Here is a 20511-nt window from a genome sequence, read left to right on the forward strand (position 1 = left end):
TATTAAAAAAAGAAAAACTGAAATATCACATGGTCCTAAGTATTCAGACTCTTTGCTGTGACACTCTTATAGGGCTGGGAGTTGATTCCAAAAAGAATCGATTCCTCGATTCCGAGGCGTTGGGAATTGAGAGTCGATTCCAAAGGTTGGAAGAATCGACTCCTCTTTAAGATTTTTTTTAACGCAAACCGCGGCATGTAGCCGATTTCATTTGTCAACACAATCACGTCACCCGTAAAGAAATACAGTTCAGACTAAATAAATGGACCCAGTCGTGACACAGAGTATGGTTTAGGGTAGGATAGGATGATAGGATAGGCAATCAGCAATGACTGGCCCAATGAAATGAATCTTTAGAATCGGTTGCTGGGCGGGGTTTCATCTTACTCGTTGTAGTTTAGGCGGAACTATAAGAAAAAAAAAATCAATCAATCACACTCACTCACGCGAAGAAGAATGCCTCCAAGATCAACATCAATAGTTTGGCGCTACTTTACATTAGATTCTGCAAAAAATGAAGTTAAATGCCAAATTTGCGATAAAAAATTAGCTTACAATAAAACAACATCCCCAATGATAAAACATCTAAGGGCCGTTAACAAAAAGGAGGTGACAGAGGAGGATCAGGTAATCTGACGCGCTATTGTACGTCAGATAGGCCTACATAAGCATATCAATTTAAAGGTTTAAAAGACGGGAATGCAGTGTTGGGGTTAACTACATGTAGCGGCGCTAGTTTAACTACATTTGTCAGTAGTTTAGCTTCTTTTAAAACAGTGTAGCTTTTCCAGTGGTTAACTACTTTTTCCAGCAAGTATTGGTGTAGCGTGACTAAAAAGCTACAAGATACATTCCGCTTTGCGTTCTGATGAGCCTGCGATGCATTGAAGCAGCACAGCGACTTCTGATCACAAACTCAAATCGTGCATTACTGCAATCTATTGTTAAATCACGCATCTCACGGCTTTACAGTTCACCAAGAGATCGTCGGAATGGTCGGAAGATTATGTAAAGGACTGGAGTGGGTTTACACTTCACACGAACAGATTAGTAAAGTTTACGCTTAGGGCTGAAACGATTAGTCGACATTATCAACAACGTCGACAATAAAAAAAATTGTCTCTAAAAGAATAGTATCTTGATCTCATACCACCTATTTGAAGGGCCTGCAATAACGCAGCATAATCATGGGGCGCTGTAGCGCAGTACAGTAATGCAGCCCTCCCGGATCCAATCCAATAAAAGAAGTCAGCGCTTTGGAGTGCATAGTGCAAACGAAGTCGAATCCGAGAAATGTGGGAGATTAACATAGCATAAACATATCAAACATAACGTTTAGCATAACTACAGAATACTGTCATGCAGGGGTAGTTTAATTTATGAGTAGCTTGTAGCTTGTCAAACTACAGTTTCAGAGTAGCTTCCCCAACACTGCAGAAATGTAAATCAAACTGCTCAATAAATTACTAATGATTGTGGTTAGTCAGATTTAGGTAGCCTAACCTCATTAACTCAGGAAGGGTTTTTTTTTTCCAAATCTAAATTCCAAAAGGAGGATGGGGAGGGAGAAACTCCGCCTGCCCCGAAAAAGCGTTTGATCCAGCCATCAATTGAACAACAGTTTGGGTCCAAGATGCCATACCCTGGTAGGTGTTTACTCAAATTATTTATTGTAAGATTATTTGGTGTAGGGAAACTAAGCAAGTATACAGTATAATCATCCCATAAAAAAATTCTGATGTATGTCAATAATAGTGCTGTAGTAAATAGAGTCTTAGTTGGTTAGTTTAGGTTATTTTTTGCACATAAGATTTAAAATGTCTTTCTTTTATCTGACTCACTGTTTTCTTTATATGATTGTTCTTTCATTGTAGCTCATAGTCTTCCCAAACAAAAACTGGATCAAAAGCTAATTGAGTTCATAATCAAGGACATGCAGCCACTATCTGTTGTGGAAGATAAAGGTTTTTGAGCATTTGTGAATACACTTGATCCAAAGTACAGGATTCCATGCAGACAGACAACAAAACAGCTAATTTTGGAAAGATACTCAAAAGAAAAACAAGCTCTGAAGGACCACCTCACTGTACGTCTGAGTAACTTTTTTTTCCTGTTTGTCATTATTTCCCCTTTATTTCAATATGCTGTTTTGTTTTATGCTTTCCTAAATGCAAAATGTTAAATGGCTATATTCATAATTTGATTAATCATTTAGTAATCACCATATACTGATAAATGTAAATGTAAATAACAGTGACCATCAGATCTAACTACATGTGACCTGCTCCATAATTTTGAGTTGTTTTGGCCCATAGACATTTATATTTTCATTAAAATAAAATGAATTATCCTTAATCATTCTAATGACTATTATGATTGATTCTAAAATACAATTATTTAAACATTTATTTTTAAATTAATTTCTTGAAAACCTAAATGTGTCCCTGTGTCAAAGTGGCTCAAAATGATGGAGCAGGTTAAATATTGTTTTTACATTAATTTATTTTCAGGCTGTACAAAGTGTCTGTCTCACAACTGACCTGTGGACATCTGTTGCAATGGAATCATATATTTCTGTGACAGCACATTACATTTCTGATGATTTCTCTCTGCAGTCCAAATTACTGGAGGTTGAAAGGTAAAATTTATTTTTTAACTGGTAAAAATGTTTTTCTGCAATCCCGGAGTAAGAATGCAGAGTAAACTACTGTGTATCCTAATGATTATTGTTGGCAGATTATTGTTAGTGAGTGGCCTAATTGGCAGATGGGAGTTAATTGAAGTCATTTTGAAAACTTAATATTTTTTTTTTTTTTAAATGTCATTTTGGTGATGCTAGTAAATTCCATTTGATAATGTTTGTTCTGTAGAAATTACTTTTTTTTTTTTTTTTTTCTCAGAATTAAATTCAGAAATTCAGATTTAACAGTCAGGAAACTATGTGCATGATAAATAATGTGAGCTGAGTATATCTTATTTGTTTTTTAGATTTGAAGGAAGACACACAGCTGATGCCATAGCTACACACCTCCCCAGTATCCTTCTGGAGTGGGGTCTTCAGGACAACGTTTTTTGTGTAACTACAGACAACGGAGCAAATGTGGTTGCGGCAGTAAAAAAAAATGAACATGAGACATCTGCCATGCTTTGCACACACTCTCAATCTTATTGTAAAAGACAGTCTTGCTGCAGTCACTGAACTTGATGACTTGAGATCCAAAGTGAGGAGAGTGGTTGGATTTTTTAGATCCAGTTGCACAGCAAAAGAGAAGCTAGACAACTTGCAGAAAGACTTGAAAATGCCCCAACTGCGCCTTCTCCAGGAAATTGAAACTAGGTGGAATTCCACCTATTTAATGCTAGAGGTTTTTTAACCTCCGGGAACCCCTCTCTGCAGCAATGAGCAACATGGACCTACCCATGTTTTTCCCCCAGGACTGGACTGCAATGGCTGATGCAATTGAGGTGACCATACTTTGTATCATATTGTATAGATAAGCCCCACAAACAAAGCCTGTTTACAACCTTTTTTTAACCTTAATTTTAAACAAAGTTTGTTTTATCAACTGTTTTTGTATAGGTCCTGAGACCATTCCTGGAGGTGACAGAGGAGATGTCTGCTGAAAGCCACGTCACATCCTCTAAGCTAATTGTCTTGGTGCGCAACTTGCAGAAGCTGACTAGAAGTATGGCAAACACTTATGCTCCAGAGTCTGTTGGTCAGAGGCTAGCTAGCTCTTTAAACAAGCACCTGACTAAAAGGTGCGGCGACTATGAATCAACTAGGTTTGTATAGATTAGTTATATACTGATATACTAGATATATACTGAAGTTAATCAATTTATAACTAAAGTTGTTTAATTTGCCAAATGTACAACTTTAGATTCCTTGCAGTGTCAATGTTGCTGGATCCTCGATTTAAAAAAGTAGCATTCGGCATGGATACAAATGCAGACAACGCTGTTCGAGCGTTGACATCCGAGGCCAGCCAGCTTGATGCAGAATGTCAACCGGAGGCAACGACTTCTGTTTCACTGCATATACAACAAACTGGGGCTAGTTGTGTGTGGTCTGATTTTGATTTGAAGGTTAGATTTTGTCATCAGATTCTTGGAAAAACTGTTAATTAGGGGTGTGTATTGAGATGCAATATTAAAATGTGGCAAGATTTCTCTTCAAGTGAAAAGCTGTCCCGCGACATCACCATGATGAAGCGTGAAATTAGCATAGAATATGCCACTGCTACGTTTACATTACATTACATTACATTACGGTGTCTACTGCAGCACTGCTTTTTTTCTTCTTTTATTAAGCCTTTTTTTATAGAATTGAAAACCTAATTCAGTTTGATAATGGTCGCTTCAATTGTAAACTATTTTCAACGTCTGCTCTGCTCATTTTAGGCTATCATACTCAGAAAGTAGAACTGAAGTGAAATTCATTACAAGTTGATTAGTTATAACATTTCAAAATGTATGTAGTTAATTTTAACATTGAGGATTTCTTAAAAATACAGCAAAAAGCTTCTCTCGTTCTTGTGAACCCAATCTCCTGTCTCATGAGCTAAGTGTCTCGTCACACACCCCTACTGTTAATAAATGAGAAAATTAGGATGTGTTTTTCTTTTTCTCCCTCCTGAATTCAGGGATTAATAGACAAGATTTTTCTTACACTGCTTTTTAAAAAACAACCACGTACAGTATGGAGACTGATGCTATCAGTGACTACTTTTGCATAGGCAGCAGTAATCTAATTATTGACCATATTCTGAATAAGACAATATTCTGATTAAGGTGTTTACATGAGTTGCTTTTAGATTATTCCGTTCATGTTCCTGTTTTACATGTTACAGATTGATTAATTGCACATGTCATTACGTCGTCTCCATGCCATGCAGTCCAACGTTCCTTTCAGAATTATCAACATACAGTTTGTCTTCGTTATGGTACTATAAACAGTTTTGGCTGTTTAATTTTCAAATTTTATGAAAGCTTCAAGTGCAGTTAATTACCCCAAAGCAAAGTACGAGTCACTTCGTCGTTGTATTAACAATGTTAATAGTTAGATTAAGGTGTGCACATGTCTGTAACACAGTCTGATAATGCGACTAAAATAGGAATACTACACGTTTTAATTCGATTTGCATTTACTTTGATTATGGCTTTAGCCGGATTAAGGTCTTTAGAAAACACTGTTTACATGGTAGTTTCTTAATCAGAGTATTGTTTTAGGCTAATCAGGTTAATATCGGAGTATTGTTGTCCATGTAAACAGAGTGTTTTTTAATTATGTTCCATAGAGAAAAGGCACCACTATATATTCTCTCTCTCTCTCTCTCTCTCTCTCTCTCTCAGGTAAAAGAGCAAATAAACACCAACATGGATGCCTTCACTGAAGTGAAATTGTACCTCTCACAGCCAAATGTTAGCAGAATGTCTTCAGCATTGGACTTTTGGCAAGAACAGGGACAAAAGTTCCCAAACTTACAGACACTTACAAAAAAATACTTGGCCATAATGGCAACATCTGTGCCAAGCGAGCGTGTATTTTCAAAGTCTGGCGAGCTCATTTCAAAACGCCGCTCTTGCCTAAAGGGCTCTCAGGTGAAACAGATGATGTTTTTGCATTACAATATGTAGTTGGTCTAGGTCTTCACACACTCATCATAGCCTAGAAAATGTTCTATGTGTAAAGGCCTTAAAAAAAAAAAGAAAAAGTCTGTGTAAAGGCCCTAAAAAAGGTGTAAAGCGGGGGCGGCGCCCCCCCCCCCCAAAAAAAGTTTGTGTAAAGGCCTAAAAAAAAAAAAAGTTTATATTTGTAAAGGTTGTTTAAAAAAGTTTATATTTGTAAAGGTTTTTTTTAAAAAAAAGTTTATATTTGTAAAGGTTTTTTTTTTTAAAAGTTTATATTTGTAAAGGTTTTTTTTTAAAAAAGTTTTTATATTTGTAAAGGTTGTTTAAAAAAGTTTATATTTGTAAAGGTTTTTTTTTAAAAAAAGTTTATATTTGTAAAGGTTTTTTTAAAAAAAAGTTTATATTTGTAAAGGTTTTTAAAAAAAAAAGTTTATATTTGTAAAGGTTTTTAGAATTTAACATGAATTGTAGCTAGTTTTATGATACTGGATGAAATATATGTACCACAAATAAATAAAAATCTATCTATCCACATACATATGTGTATGTATACGTGTGTGTGTAGGTATGCATGTAAATAGAGTCTACTGCATATATGTATAAGGTGAACATATTCCTAGTCTTTACACTGTCTACACCTGACGTAGGAAGCACGACGTGACAAATCCCCAATGTAAATGCCTCATTCTATTTATGACCAAAAACAAATGGATTTATAACGGTCGCTTTGTCACGCCCGGTGTAGAGAGTTTCTCGCTGTGTGGCATGGTAAGACGCGACAATGTTCGACACGGTGTTGGTATTAAAAAAAGAAAGAATCGAAAATAAGAGTGAAGAATCGATTCCAAAAAATCCGGAATCGAACAGCCCTACACTCATATATTTAACTCAGGTGCTGTCCATTTTTTCTGATCATCCTTGAGATGGTTCTACACCCTCATTTGAGTCCAGCTGTGTTTGATTTATGTGACGAGCAGGGCGGGCGAGAGCCGTGAGGGAACGGGCATCACCTGCGAGGCGCGCCGGCCTCGAATCTCTCACGGAGGAGCTCCGGAGGCATAAAAGGAGGAGTGACGTCAGTGAAGGACGAGAGAGGACCAGGCCTGGACTTTATTTTATGTTTTATTATGTTTGTGTGGCCGGCAGACGTCCGCAAAGGTTCTGCCGGCATTACTTTCGTTTTGTTATTTGTTTATTTTGAATTAAACTTTTGTTGAACGTTCGCAGGTTCCCGCCTCCTTTTTCCCACATTTACGAACGTTACAATTATACTGACTGGACTTGATTAGGAAAGCCACACAGACCTTACAGCTCACAGTGCATGTCAGAGCAAATGAGAATCATGAGGTCAAAGGAACTGCCTGAAGAGCTCAGAGACAAAATTGTGGCAAGGCACAGATCTGGCCAAGGTTACAAAAAAAATTCTGCTGCACTTAAGGTTGGTGAGAGAGGTAAAGAAGAACCCAAAGATCACTGTGGCTGAGCTCCAGAGATGCAGTCGGGAGATGGGAGAAAGTTGTAGAAAGTCAACCATCACTGCAGCCCTCCACCAGTTGGGGCTTTATGGCAGAGTGGCCCGATGGAAGCCTCTCCTCAGTGCAAGACACATGAAAGCCCGCATGGAGTTTGCTAAAAAACACCTGAAGGACTCCAAGATGGTGAGAAATAAGATTCTCTGGTCTGATGAGACCAAGATAGAACTTTTTGGCCTCAATTCTAAGCGGTATGTGTGGAGAAAACCAGGCGCTGCTCATCGCCTGTCCAATACAGTCCCAACAGTGAAGCATGGTGGTGGCAGCATCATGCTGTGGGGGTGTTTTTCAGCTGCAGGGACAGGACGACTGGTTGCAATCAAGGGAAAGATGAATGTCAAGTACAGGGATATCCTGGACGATAACCTTCTCTAGAGTGCTCAGGACCTCAGACTGGGCCGAAGGTTTACCTTCCAACAAGACAATGACCCTAAGCACACAGCTAAAATAACAAAGGAGTGGCTTCACAACAACTCCGTGACTGTTCTTGAATGGCCCAGCCAGAGCCCTGACTTAAACCCAATTGAGCATCTCTGGAGAGACCTAAAAAAGGCTGTCCACCAACGTTTACCATCAAACCTGACAGAACTGGAGAGGGTCTGCAAGGAGGAATGGCAAAGGATCCCTAAATCCAGGTGTGAAAAACTTGTTGCATCTTTCCCAAAAAGACTCATGGCTGTATTAGATCAAAAGGGTGCTTCTACTAAATACTGAGCAAAGGTTGCAATACTTTACTACCCACTGTACTTTAGAAACTTCAGCATTTAGTTGATTTTGGTAAGCGCTCATTGCCAAAGTCGTAAACTCGACCATGTTCTTCTACAAGGGGGTTTGGTGTCACAGCATTTGTTTCCATGCAGACCGTTAAAGAACGGTCCACAGGTCTCCTGGACATCCTGTAGAATTCAACCAACCAGATGACGACTTCAAAAATCCCGAAATGTTTCCAGTTAAGTGTGCCACATGCATCAGACATTCAGCCAACGGACTGTGGGCGTGACATCTGAGGCTAAGACTAGGCCCTTCTTGACAAAGCATGCAACACAGCTTCTTAACCAGGCCCCCCATTTCTAAATTCCATTGCAATGCCTTCTAGCTGGACTTCCAACACGTGCGATCACGTGCGATCAAACCTCCAGCAGCATGCCTTGTCTTCAATGAGCCCAAGAGAGCTCATGTCACACCTCTGTATCTCTTTGCACCGGCTTCTGGTTGTAGCTCGCATCAAGTTCAAGATATTCGTGCTTGCCGACAGAACAGGGCTCTGCACCATCATACCTCCACTCTCTCTTACGAGTCTACATAACCTTCAGAAGCCAGCAATCAGTAAATGAGCTGCAGCTTGTGGTTCCATCGCAGAGAGGCAAAAAAAAAAAATCACTCTTCATTGCTGGTAGAATAATATACCAACCCCAAACGGACAGGTTGTGTCATGCGAGTGTCGTGTCATGTGGTGGAGATGTATATAAATGACTGTGGTGGTCTCTCCAGCAGCATCTTGTCAAGATGAATACAGTGTACAGCCTGTTGCTCTCAGTGGCTTTGACAAGCTTGACACTGACAGGTTCGTAAAATCATGCTTTACTGATGATAAAAACTGAACTTTTTCCAGGTTAACTCAAACTTGTATCTTCATTGGTTTAGGAACATTTGGAGCTGATATCATCAATGGCAAAAAAGTCAAGAATAACTCCATGCTATACATGGCATCAGTTCAGATTGATGGAGAACACAGATGTGGAGGATTCCTGATCGACCCGAGCTACGTGATGACAGCCGCACACTGCGATGAAAAGTAAGATGTTAGTTGGCCTACTGTTAAACTGGGATATTTTCAACAAATCTGTTCACTAATCTGCAATTATGATCATGTTAAAGAGGTGACATGACTGTGATCTTGGGCACCCACAACATCAGTCCACAGCAGAAGAATCTGAGAAGATACACAGTGCAACATAAACATAAACACCCATCTTTCACAGACCCAACAAATGGCTCTGACATCATGCTTCTCAAGGTACTATATTTCCTATTTTCATTTAATAAATAATTGTTATAATTTAAATAAAATTAAAATATTTAATTATAAATTAATTTAAAATGAAAGTGTATAATTTAGCATGCAAATCAAAATATTAACTAATTTATATAACATTTTAATGATCCATTTATTATTTACTTATACATTAAATGTATAATTAATTTTTTTTCATTTTTTAGAATTTAATAATTACATTTATATGTTAATTATAAAGTGAATACAAAAGGTATTAAATATTTTTCATTTCATTTTAAATTTTAAAATAACATTATGTTAATAATAATAAATTATACATTTATATTTTAATTATAAACCAAGTCATTTTAATAAACATACCGTTAATGGTAATCATGAAGACCCTACTTTTCTTGTGTGAAATTCTAGCTGTCCAAGAAGCTGAAAATCGGCAGAGGTGTGAAAACCATCGAAATCCCAAGCAAAATCCCAAAAAAAACACTAAAGCCCAATTCCAAGTGCCAGGTGGCTGGATGGGGTAAAACTAAACAGCAAAAAGTAGTGAATGATCTTTTGGTGACAGATGTGTTGACTATCAACTTCACAACCTGCCAGACAATGTTGAAAGAAATGGAAGATCCACTCCCAGACAATGTCCTGTGCTCTCGGGGTTCCAAGACAAAAACTTGTGCTAGTCAGGTATGGCAACAGCAATATTGTGGGTTCATAACTTCATAATTTGTGAATCTTCTTATTCTTCAGAACTCAATAAAAATGTGATTGTAATCATCATCAAACATATTATTGCAGGGCGACTCGGGTGGACCGCTTGTGTGCAGTGGGAAAGCGGTGGGCATCGTCTCTTTGGAATGCTGTGACAACCAAAATGTTTCCAACATTTACACTGAAATTTCAAAATACACAGTATGGATCAAGAAGGTGATCAATGGAGGTGCCTGATTCCTTTGAAATGGAATTTTATTGTTGTACAGTTCACTAAACTCACCTTTTATGGTGACGTGAATACTACATGTCAAACATTTTCAACAAAAGCAAGAAAAGAATAAAAACTCAATAAGCAATGACTCTGCATTTCTTTGGTTGCTACTTCACAGAGAGCGAAACCATTCTGGGGCTGTTTGATACTCAACCACATCCTATAAATTACACAACAAGATTTTTTTTCAAACAAAAATAGACGCAGCGCTGGGGGGGGGAAAAGTTCTACACATACTCTCCAACCAAAAAAATTATGTAATTTTTAAGCTTTCTTTAAAAATTCCTGAAGACACAAGCAATTGATTTGTCAATGTGTGTAAAAAGTCTCAGAAAATAACTCATCCGAAGTCATTCAGTCTCATTTTGCTGTTTCTTATATGCTCACAAAAAACATTATTGGTACATAAGGCAGCTGGGGAAAAAAAGAAACTGCTTCTGAAAAAGTTCTCATCATTCATTGTATTTCCTTAGGTTTAAAACAGACCATGTAGGCCATGATGCACAAAAACCACAAACCCTGTATTTTTTTCCCCCCCATGCTCTCTTAATCGAACATGTTCTGGTAATACAACATATGTGGCCACACAGAAAAACTTTCAAAATGAGTCAAGACGTGCAGAATCCATCATCACTCTGTGGTAAAACTGAAAAGTGTTACTAAGTAATGCTTTTATGTGGTCAACAGATCATTTCAAAGATTAACTTCCATAGTCTTGTAAACAATACGTTTAAAAAATGACCTATGTTTAGCAAACGCATTCACACAGAAGAACTACATCCATCAAAATATTTTACATGATTTATTTTACATCTGACAGAGCAACATGGGATTATAAACTATACAAAACTCAGTTGCAGTCAATTTGTGTCTATAAAAGGTGAATTTCGATTCCAGAAGGCCAGAACAGTCCATTTCCAGGAAGAGATTTCTCAAATAAATAAAAGAGCTCAATAACAATATACATATAGAACACGCTTATATTTTTATCTTCAAATTAGGGTTCCTCTTGAAGCTTTATGACTTCAAGATTAATACGTTTCTGTTATTTATGTAACTGAAATCACATGCACAAAAAAAGTGAAAATTGTGGTTTATACCATTATAATATTCATATTTGAATTTTACAAATCTAATTGTTGTTCCTCAAAACTTAACGGAATTCAGTTCGACGTATATGAGGGTGAAACGCTTCTCGACGTGTGCAAGTCTTCTCAGCCGCTGAAATTTTTCAACATCTAAATGCTCATTTTGAATGGTTTTTAACATATTGCAGGCCTTGTTTGGTGTAGTCACTAACTGTGGAAGGAGCAACTGATAGGGCGTGGATAGACTTCTTGACCCCTGTGTGAAAAAAACGGAGCGATTACAAGACTACAGTTACAGTATATTCATATATGTGGTAAAAATTGATCATATAATAAAATTTTCCACCAAATAAACCATCATTTACCTGAGTTCCATGCATCCAGTGGGGAGAACTCAATTTTGGGCGTGGCAGGTAGCTAAAATATTGCAATAAAAATATTACAACAAAGTGACTTGAAATAACACAGAATATTACTACACAAATGCCACCATAAGGAGTTTTCTGGATAGCATTATACTCGTGTTACAAAACTACATATTCACTACTGTTCAAAAGTCTGGGGTTGTATGATTTTTTAAATGTTTTTGAATGTGTCCCTCAATTAGCTGCATTAATCTGATTTAAAAAAAAAACAAAAAAACAAACAGTATAAACAGTAAAATTGTGAAATATTTTCTATTTGAATGCATTTTAAAACATAATTTATTCCTGTGATGGCAAAACTGAATTTTCAGCAGCATTACTCCAGTCTTCAGTGTCACATGATCCTTCAGAAATCATTCTAATATGCTGATTTGCTGCTCAAGAAACATTTTTTATTATTATCAATGTTGAAAACAGTTGTTCTGTTTAACATTTTTGTGGAAACCATGAAACTAACAGGATTGTTCAATTAATAGAAAGTTCAAAAGAACAGCATTTATTTGAAAGAGAAATCCTTGTAACATTATAAGTCTTTACTTCATCTTTGATTTTGCCTTGCTGAAGAGAAGTATTCCTTCTTTTTTTTTTAACCATCTTATTTTGATCTAGTGTATTCTCTTTCCTGCTCACGTCTTTGCAAATAAATGTGTTAGGCTGGTTAGGTTTTAGTTGATACTAGAGATGTAACGATATTATCAATTTCGTGGTATCACGATAGCAAAATTGTCTCAATATTATCGTGTTCACATGACTGTATGAAACAATACATCTTCCAGGCGAAAAGTGTCGTTTTTTTCAGCCTGGTTTCAAAAACAGTTCCGGTGTGATGGGTGGGTGAAGTGCCAGGAGCGTATCCTTTAGTATCCTTTATTCTTAAAGTTTATTATTCAGATATAAACGCTGATGTCTACTTTACTGATCAAAATAGAATAAATCACACTTTTTAAAGTAACTGGGTGTTTCAAATAACAACTGTATCGCCACTAGGTGGCAACAAATTACTGTTAAAAATATGTATCACTAAATCATTCTTTCAGAAACAAGGGACAAGTCTTGATGAATCCAAAATATTCTGTTTCACCTGGCTGTGTTCAAGCATCTTATTTGTGTTGAATTTGTGGTAACACTTTACAATAAGGTTCATTAGTTAAACATTAATTAATGTATTAACTAACATGATCTAACCATGAGCAATACATTTGTTACCGTTTTTTGTTAATCTTTGTTAACCTTAGTTAATAAAAACACAGCTGTTCATAATTTGATCATTTTACGTCACAGTGCACTAATGTTAAAGGAGGGGTCTAATGTTATTTCATGCATTCTGACTTATTTACACTGTTAAAGTGTTGCATTCTCATGCTAAACATGGACTAAGTTTCAAAACACGAGTTGGACGTATGACGGAGTATTTCTGTGACAAATACACTACTTCTGGTTTTGGACTGGTTTCAGAGAGTTTTTTTTCAAGTGTGTCCTGTATGACATCAAAAGAGAGCGGAATTCCTTGTATGGGCACTTCTCCCTGATAAGCTTGCACACACACACACCACACAGAACAAGAGTAAGAGCACTCCCACCAACGCGCTTCGTTCGGGATACGGAAGCCGAGAGATTTTTCAACAATGGTTATGTCCTAATTCAGGGGCTGCACCCTTTGAAGGCTGCAAACATCATCGAGGCAGTCTCATTTAAGAAAAATAACCATAAGATTGCAATGCAAGAAAGAAATTACAGTATTTTACACCTCACAATGAATATCAGTAAATTTTATTATGGTAACTTTTCTTAAATATGACATCTTTGATGAAGTATTCAGCCTTCAAATGCGACCTCCGAAGGACACAGCCTCCGAAATGAGACGCATCTCCTGTAAACAAAGGAGTGTGTTTTTGGTTGTGAGGGAAAGATTACCTTTCTCAGCTTCCCAAAGAACCCAGCGTTAAAGGAACAGAGGATGAAGTTTGTTTTTCTGAGGCAGCAACAGAGTTGTGCATGTATGTTTGTTTGTTCCCAGGATTTCGGTGATGAATACTTTGTAAGCAAGTCCCAGTTTGGCACTGGATTTGCAGATCGCAGGTGGTTAGTAAAGCTGCTTCAGATGTCTGTGTTTTGTTGGCAATCGGCGCGCAAGTGCATATAATGTAAACAACACAAACGTTTTTGTTCTCTTTTTATTTATAATGATGTTGCAGCTAGCATGAGATCTCTGCGCAGAAGCTGCGTGCGCTCATGACTCTTTAGCTCCGCCCACGGCACTGAGGGCAGACACGTCTCCAGGATCAGTGTTGTCAGACGTACGATAATTATCGTATTTGTACGATAATTTTGACCTCTGTACGATGTGCGATCAATAATGAAAAAATCCCATAATGTACGATAATTTCAGTACTTTGTGAATCTTCAAATGATGGTCGTTATAAATCGGGTCATTGATCTAGCTGTGTGTATCTACGTCATGATTGTAAGGAGATCGTGAACTTTGTTAGACACGTCTTCCATCTCATCTCATGTTCTTCTTGGCCAGTCATCATGGAGAATGACTCTCTGTCACAAGCTCAAGTTAACCTTCCTGCCGCAGTGCTTTTAGGTCAGTTGTTTCCCACTAAGGTACGCCTCATTATTTATGTATTGTATGTCAAAAAGTTGTTGGTCTAGATAAAAAGCTGTATTCTGTACATTTGACTGGTCAAGTCACCTTTATTTATATAGTGCTTTTTACAATGCAGATTGTGTCAAAGTATAGCTTAAGAGAGATAGAGGGAACATAATTTTGGCTGTATAGCAGCTAAAATAGTGTGATTGTCCAGCTTATGTTAGTTCAGTATTGAGTCTTTACGTTGTAAAAATCATTAGTTATTAAATTTAGTTCATTTACCTATACTAATAAGTCGTGTATGATATTTTTTTCCAAATACGATGATTTTGAGCTTCTGGTACGATAATTGGACATTTCCAATCTGGCAACACTGTCCAGGATCTCTGCTTTGTTCTGAAAGACTAGGTTTAGTGTATCTATCTTTTATAAATGTGACAAAACTAAAGACTTTTCGGAGACTTTTACTCAAGATTAACATGAGATTGGCAGAAACTGTGTGTGATAACCCCCCTTTAACAAATACAACTCTTGAGAATGTTAGAAAAAATAATAGATGTTCAATCAGTTTAAAACTTATGGCACTTTTTCCTCCAAGTCTTAATTTTATTTATTTTTTTAATATTGCAATAAATATCCAATCACGGACTTCATACCAAGGTATTATCGTACCATGGGTTTTTGATATTGTTACATCCTGTTTGTTGGTGTCATCTGCCATTATTTCGTTTATATAGCTTTATACTGCACTGAATGTCACAGACTTCACTTTTAGTTTCAGTACTTTTCGTACCTCAAAGCCAAAGTACTTCATCCACTCCTCCACAGCAGGTGGGATGGCTGCTTTAGCTCGGCCTAAGGCAACAGATCCTTGCTCGCTGCCTCCAAGAAGTCCTGAATCATATGCCACATATAGGGCTCCTCCTGCAATGGTCACTTTTGTGGCAAACCTAAGATATACATAACAATTCAGTTATTCAAAGTCACATTGAGGAGATGTTTGTTTTTATGACACCAACTCGATTCAACTCGCATCCAAAACAAAACACCAACATTTAACATATACACTGTTAAAACTCATGCTGAACATTTATATTAGAATATGCATATTTATGTTAGAATATGAAAATTAGCACGCTAGATATCCTTAAACTGTAAAATTACTCAAATACATAATTTAAGTAATATATATATATATATATATATATTACTCAAATACATAATTTAAGTAATATATATATATATATATATATATATATATATATATATATATATATATATATATATATATATATATATATATATATACACAAAACATTATAATGCACAAAATATGCCAACAACATAACTCTTAAACCCAAGCAGACACTTGTAAGCTAACTGCTAATTAGCTCCATATACAACAACGCAATGACACTTACTTGACTACAGGCAAAATCTTGGCAGCCATGGTCTTAAAAGCAACAGTATGCTAAAAAGTACAAAACTGTGAAACAAAACCCTATTTCACTAAATAATTTGCTCTATCTCGACAGCGAATTCCACTGACAAGGGCATTTGCACTAGCAGAATGAACTGCAGGCAATAAAGTTGGTTTTGAATGCCTTAAGACGTTCGCATCCGCACATTCGACAACAATAAACAAAGTAGGCCTATATATATATATTATTTGTGTTTTTGTCATTAATAAAAATAAATAATAGTAAATAAATAAGTAAATAAAAGCACACGGTTGTTAGTGTTAATAGACGACTTGATTTTATTTATTTGTTGAATGTGCCGCCAAGACAACTTCGTGCACTTGCTGTCAGCCGCTGTTTCAGTATTATTAATCGTATTAATCATTAAAAAATATTTAATTGAATGTGATATTATGATTTTGTGTTAACGGAATCTCTTTCAGCGTCAACGTCTAGTAACTCAATAGCTTTGCAGAAGTTACTGAAAATTAATCCTTAATCATGACTTTCGGTTTTATTTCCTAGACAGTTAAAGAAAAAAATAAACAACAACACAATTAAAATAATACTGACAATACAAAATAAAAATAATTGTTAATACCACAATAACACTATTTTGTAGCACATAAAATGTGCGTTTATTGCTCTAAAGATTACGCTTAAATCGCTTTGTACTTTGGTTTGGCTCCGCCTGTCTGACACAAAAAAAGTAGGAATTATACGATCCGGTTCTGCAGGTTCTTTGGTTATGTAGACTGACTTTTGACAGTTGATCGTTTAAGTTCACGTTTCTGTAAGCTTTGCTGTCGCATCCTCCACAGTTTTACTCAAATGAAGCTGTATGCCAAGTTACTGTTGCTGTGCAGCTTAAGCGTCGCTTTCATTGCGGTTCGATGGAGTGCTTCACCGTTTAATGAGGGTGAGTTGAACGGCCGCCTTTCTGTTTATCTATGTGCTGTAATACAATTTAATATTCATAGGCTAGCCTATAATAGCTGATTAAAGTCATGTGCAAGTCAGTCCAGGATTTAGGAGGAAGAAATATTTTTCTTTGCCCCTTTTTTATGGCAATATTTGTGCGCCTGATTGTAAACAGTTTGCTATTTTAAGGTATAGCTATTTGCACTCATGCATACTATGCCTATTATTTTATTTACCTTGCTGTTGAGACAGTCTAAAATAAACCATTATTTTCCCTTTAAATTCTTTGAATATGTTCCTCAAAACCCAGTTGCCAAATATAAAGTTTTAATCGACAAAATAACTCAGAAATTTGATATTTATCCAATATACTGTATTGTTTGACATCAGCAAAAACACACAAAACAAAATTAACTGGCAAGTAGCCTACATCAGTCAAATTAAAACTAAAATATTAAAATATGAAAAGTCATGCCATTCATTGTTATCTTTTTGTGTCACTTTGAGATATTAAAATCAGCTCTGTGTTGTGCAAGGCAAGATAACAGAGATTAGAAATGAAAAGAAATTATGGGAACAATAATGTCATTTTACTACTTAGAATAGTTTTTAAATTAAACTGCAAATTCTACATTTACATTTCACCATCATTTTAATATGTATAAGCAAGTGAGCAAGTGTGTTAAAAAAAGAAACATGATGGACCTACATGAACTCATACTGAACTGACCCATTCATAACAGTTTTAATATAGAGTTGATTATTGCACTTTATCTCCCGTTAGGGTCACTGAAAATTGATTTTCTCCAATTGACAACTCATGTGATAGATTTAATTGCCATCAACATGAACATGACTATTCAGACTAAAGTGCCACACAAATCACTACATATTTTCTTATATATAAATACTGAACCAATTCCGTTACCAAATATCCCACCAAGAATCAGTTAAGGCTTTTGTTTGGCAGCCAACATTGACATTTATATAAATAAGCATCTCTGCCCCCAGGTTAACAGCTGTACCAAGGACAAGTACAGAGAGGCTATTGGAGAAGTTTCATATAACTTTCTATTGATGTGACTAATGGGAAAAACCATACATAAAATCTTTTAACAAACTGATATTGTGATAACCTAGAAAGCATAGAAAGCTGGCTTTGTCATGTGACCTTTAGAACCATGAACATCAACTACACCATTATGGCATTAAGAGGCATTTTATGTAATGACTATTATTTAGTCAGCATTAAACTGTGATTTGTATCTTTTTAGAGTCTTTGAAAGGTGCCCGGGTGCTGGTGACCGGTGCTAGCACTGGCATCGGTGAGCAGTTGGCGTACCACTACGCCCGTTTAGGAGCTCAACTCGTTATCACGGCGAGGAGAGGAAATGTCCTAGAAGAGGTCAATGGGGTTTTCTTCTTTCATTCAGCGTTTACATTTGATTCAAAGAGGTCTGATTGTTTCAAAATGATCCGTCTGACTGCAGGTTGTGCGCAAGTGTCGGGAAATGGGGGCTCAAAGGGCCTTTTTCATGCCTGCAGACATGGCGAGCCCCTCCGATGCCGAGCGCGTGGTACAGTACGCCATCGAACAGCTCGGGGGGCTGGATTTCCTGGTTCTGAACCACATCGGGCCCAGTCCATACGGAATGTGGAATGGAGACGTGGAGCACACGCGATGGCTGCTAGAGGTGTTGAATCACAATGAAAATAAAAGTTTTTTTGACAATAGGGACTTCATAAAAGAATAGTTCACCCAAAAATGAGATTTCTATCATTATTTACTCACCCTCATGTTGTTTCAAACCTGTATAATTGTCTTTCTTTCGTGGAACACAAAAGAAGATAGTTTGTATAATGTCCTGACCGCACATCTTCATACAATGAAAGTGAATGGGGACCAAAAAGGATTTGGTCTCTTTGAACTATACCTGTTACTTTTTATCCCATATGGTAAAACTAACTGAAATATATGACTTGATTTGTTTTTCATTCATTATACACCCTCTTATAGGTGAATTTTCTCAGTTACCTACAGATGGCTCAGAAAGCTTTGCCGACTCTTGAAAAGAGTAAAGGATCGATAGTTGTTGTTTCCTCTCTTCTAGGTGATTATAATATAAAACTTTTCTCACAGCTGTAGCTGCTTCAACAAACGAACAAATGCTGGAATAACTTCTGTTTTTCACAGGAAAACTATGCGGCCCCTTCGCTTTGCCGTACGCCGCAACTAAGTTTGCACTAAACGGTTTCTTTGGAGGCCTCCAGCATGAGCTAGCAATGCAAAAAAGCAATGTATCCATAACCATGTGCATACTTGGACTGATCGACACAGATAGCGCTATGGAGAAAATCAAGTAAGAACAAACTAACATCAATCTTTGGTGCTTTATGCTAATAAATTACAAAAGTTTAAAATAGTTAGCTGTTACCTAGTGGCGCTACCTCAGTGCTAGTTAGGCTATAAAGAACAAACGGTCAAAGTCATAAATAGCAGTTTTTCACTTACTTGTGTAACTCTTTTGTAACAATACATATCATACATGACTGCTCAAGTTCCTGATAAAAGGCTCATTCTTCTTATCTCTGATGTGTTTAATGCAGAGGTTACATCAATATGACCGCCTACCCTGCACACGATGCCGCCCGGCACATTATCGAAGCTGGAGCATCTCGACAGTCTGAGACATTTTACCCCTGGTACACCTACTACGCCTGTCTCTTCAGGGATTGGTTCCCCTACTTCAGAGATCAGGCGATTCAAAACTCCTACACATATAATCCATAAGTTAGTATGGAACTAATTACTGAAAGCTTACAGTTCCCTTGAAGTCTATTTGTGGAGCAGAGCATTAGCGGTTAGTGCATGTGCTCTGACACGACAAGCCCTCGGGGGTTGCAGTTGTTGAACACCAAACATTTTATGTTTTAAACAAACTTTAAAGGTAGACTAAATTGATTTGTAGTACACTATCAATGAATTATTGCTGCTATGAGGTTTAAAAAAGTTTAAACCTTGTTCATTTATGTCCGCAACTGTATGCACATTTTTGTAAGTAATTGTTTGTAAAATCTGAAATCATTAACATTTTTCCTCTATGACTGCAAAGCACTGTGAACTTACCTCATGTTTTCTTATCAGTGACTTACTATCTACCTGACCTATTGCTGATGCTTATATTTGGTATCAGACTTGACAATAAAGACGTTCCACTAAATGCTTGCCGCTTGAGTTTCATTGCTGATAAAATTCAACATTTAGAGCTTACAACATTTGATAATGTGTATGATGTTGTTAAAGACAAAGAATAGGTTATATGCACGGTTACTTCCTTGTTGTAGTTAAACCAGCTCGAGCATTTCCGGTGAACTGTTAGCTGTTCATTCTGTAGTCGCTGTACAGTACATGGACACGAAACCATCAATGGGTGTCTTTTTAATGTTTTATTTATATTTTAACGCAGTTATCACATTTACCTAATTTGCCAATAAACCATTTTTATAGATTGCAATAAAGATAAAGCTATTGGGACCGTTTAAATACACAAATTTTTTCCCCAGCACTTCAAATGTTATGTGATGACTGACCACAAACATTATTTGTCAATCCTTCTGAAATTATCCCCATTGTAAAACCAAATGTTTAAACATGTAGGAAATTCAACATTTGATAGAAAACACTTATTTAAAAATAAAAAAGACAATAATTACCACTTTAACCAGCAGGTGGTGGCAAAGTAGCATTTATTTGCGCATATATCAGCCATTTCCTCTAAATGTTTGTCATTTTGTTTTTGACTAAATATGAAACATTATAAAATAACTAGGTTTAAAAATACATCTTGTCAATGTGAAGTAT

The 20511-nt window shown here is 36.6% G+C and overlaps 3 protein-coding genes across 3 annotated transcripts; 2 read left to right on the top strand and 1 right to left on the bottom strand.

Moving 5' to 3' along the window:
- The first annotated feature begins 8672 nt into the window (after positions 1-8672).
- LOC137029145 (granzyme B-like) lies at positions 8673-10122 on the top strand. Its single transcript, XM_067398671.1, has 5 exons — positions 8673-8730; positions 8811-8961; positions 9045-9183; positions 9592-9861; positions 9973-10122. Exons 1-5 carry the CDS (start codon positions 8673-8675, stop codon positions 10120-10122), a joined length of 768 nt encoding a protein of 255 aa, XP_067254772.1.
- Positions 10123-10947: 825 nt separating this feature from the next.
- Positions 10948-15867, bottom strand: micos13 (mitochondrial contact site and cristae organizing system subunit 13). Its single transcript, XM_067398672.1, has 4 exons — positions 15690-15867; positions 15062-15218; positions 11613-11664; positions 10948-11503 (listed from the first exon to the last, which is right to left on the bottom strand). Exons 1-4 carry the CDS (start codon positions 15716-15718, stop codon positions 11406-11408), a joined length of 336 nt encoding a protein of 111 aa, XP_067254773.1. The 5' UTR covers positions 15719-15867; the 3' UTR covers positions 10948-11405.
- A 515-nt stretch (positions 15868-16382) lies between these two features.
- Positions 16383-19862, top strand: hsd11b1la (hydroxysteroid (11-beta) dehydrogenase 1-like a). Its single transcript, XM_067398673.1, has 6 exons — positions 16383-16647; positions 17924-18054; positions 18140-18343; positions 18667-18760; positions 18844-19009; positions 19257-19862. Exons 1-6 carry the CDS (start codon positions 16560-16562, stop codon positions 19438-19440), a joined length of 867 nt encoding a protein of 288 aa, XP_067254774.1. The 5' UTR covers positions 16383-16559; the 3' UTR covers positions 19441-19862.
- Positions 19863-20511: the final 649 nt, after the last annotated feature.

Source organism: Chanodichthys erythropterus, chromosome 10, assembly GCF_024489055.1.
Source record: "Chanodichthys erythropterus isolate Z2021 chromosome 10, ASM2448905v1, whole genome shotgun sequence".
NCBI lineage: Eukaryota > Metazoa > Chordata > Actinopteri > Cypriniformes > Xenocyprididae > Chanodichthys > Chanodichthys erythropterus.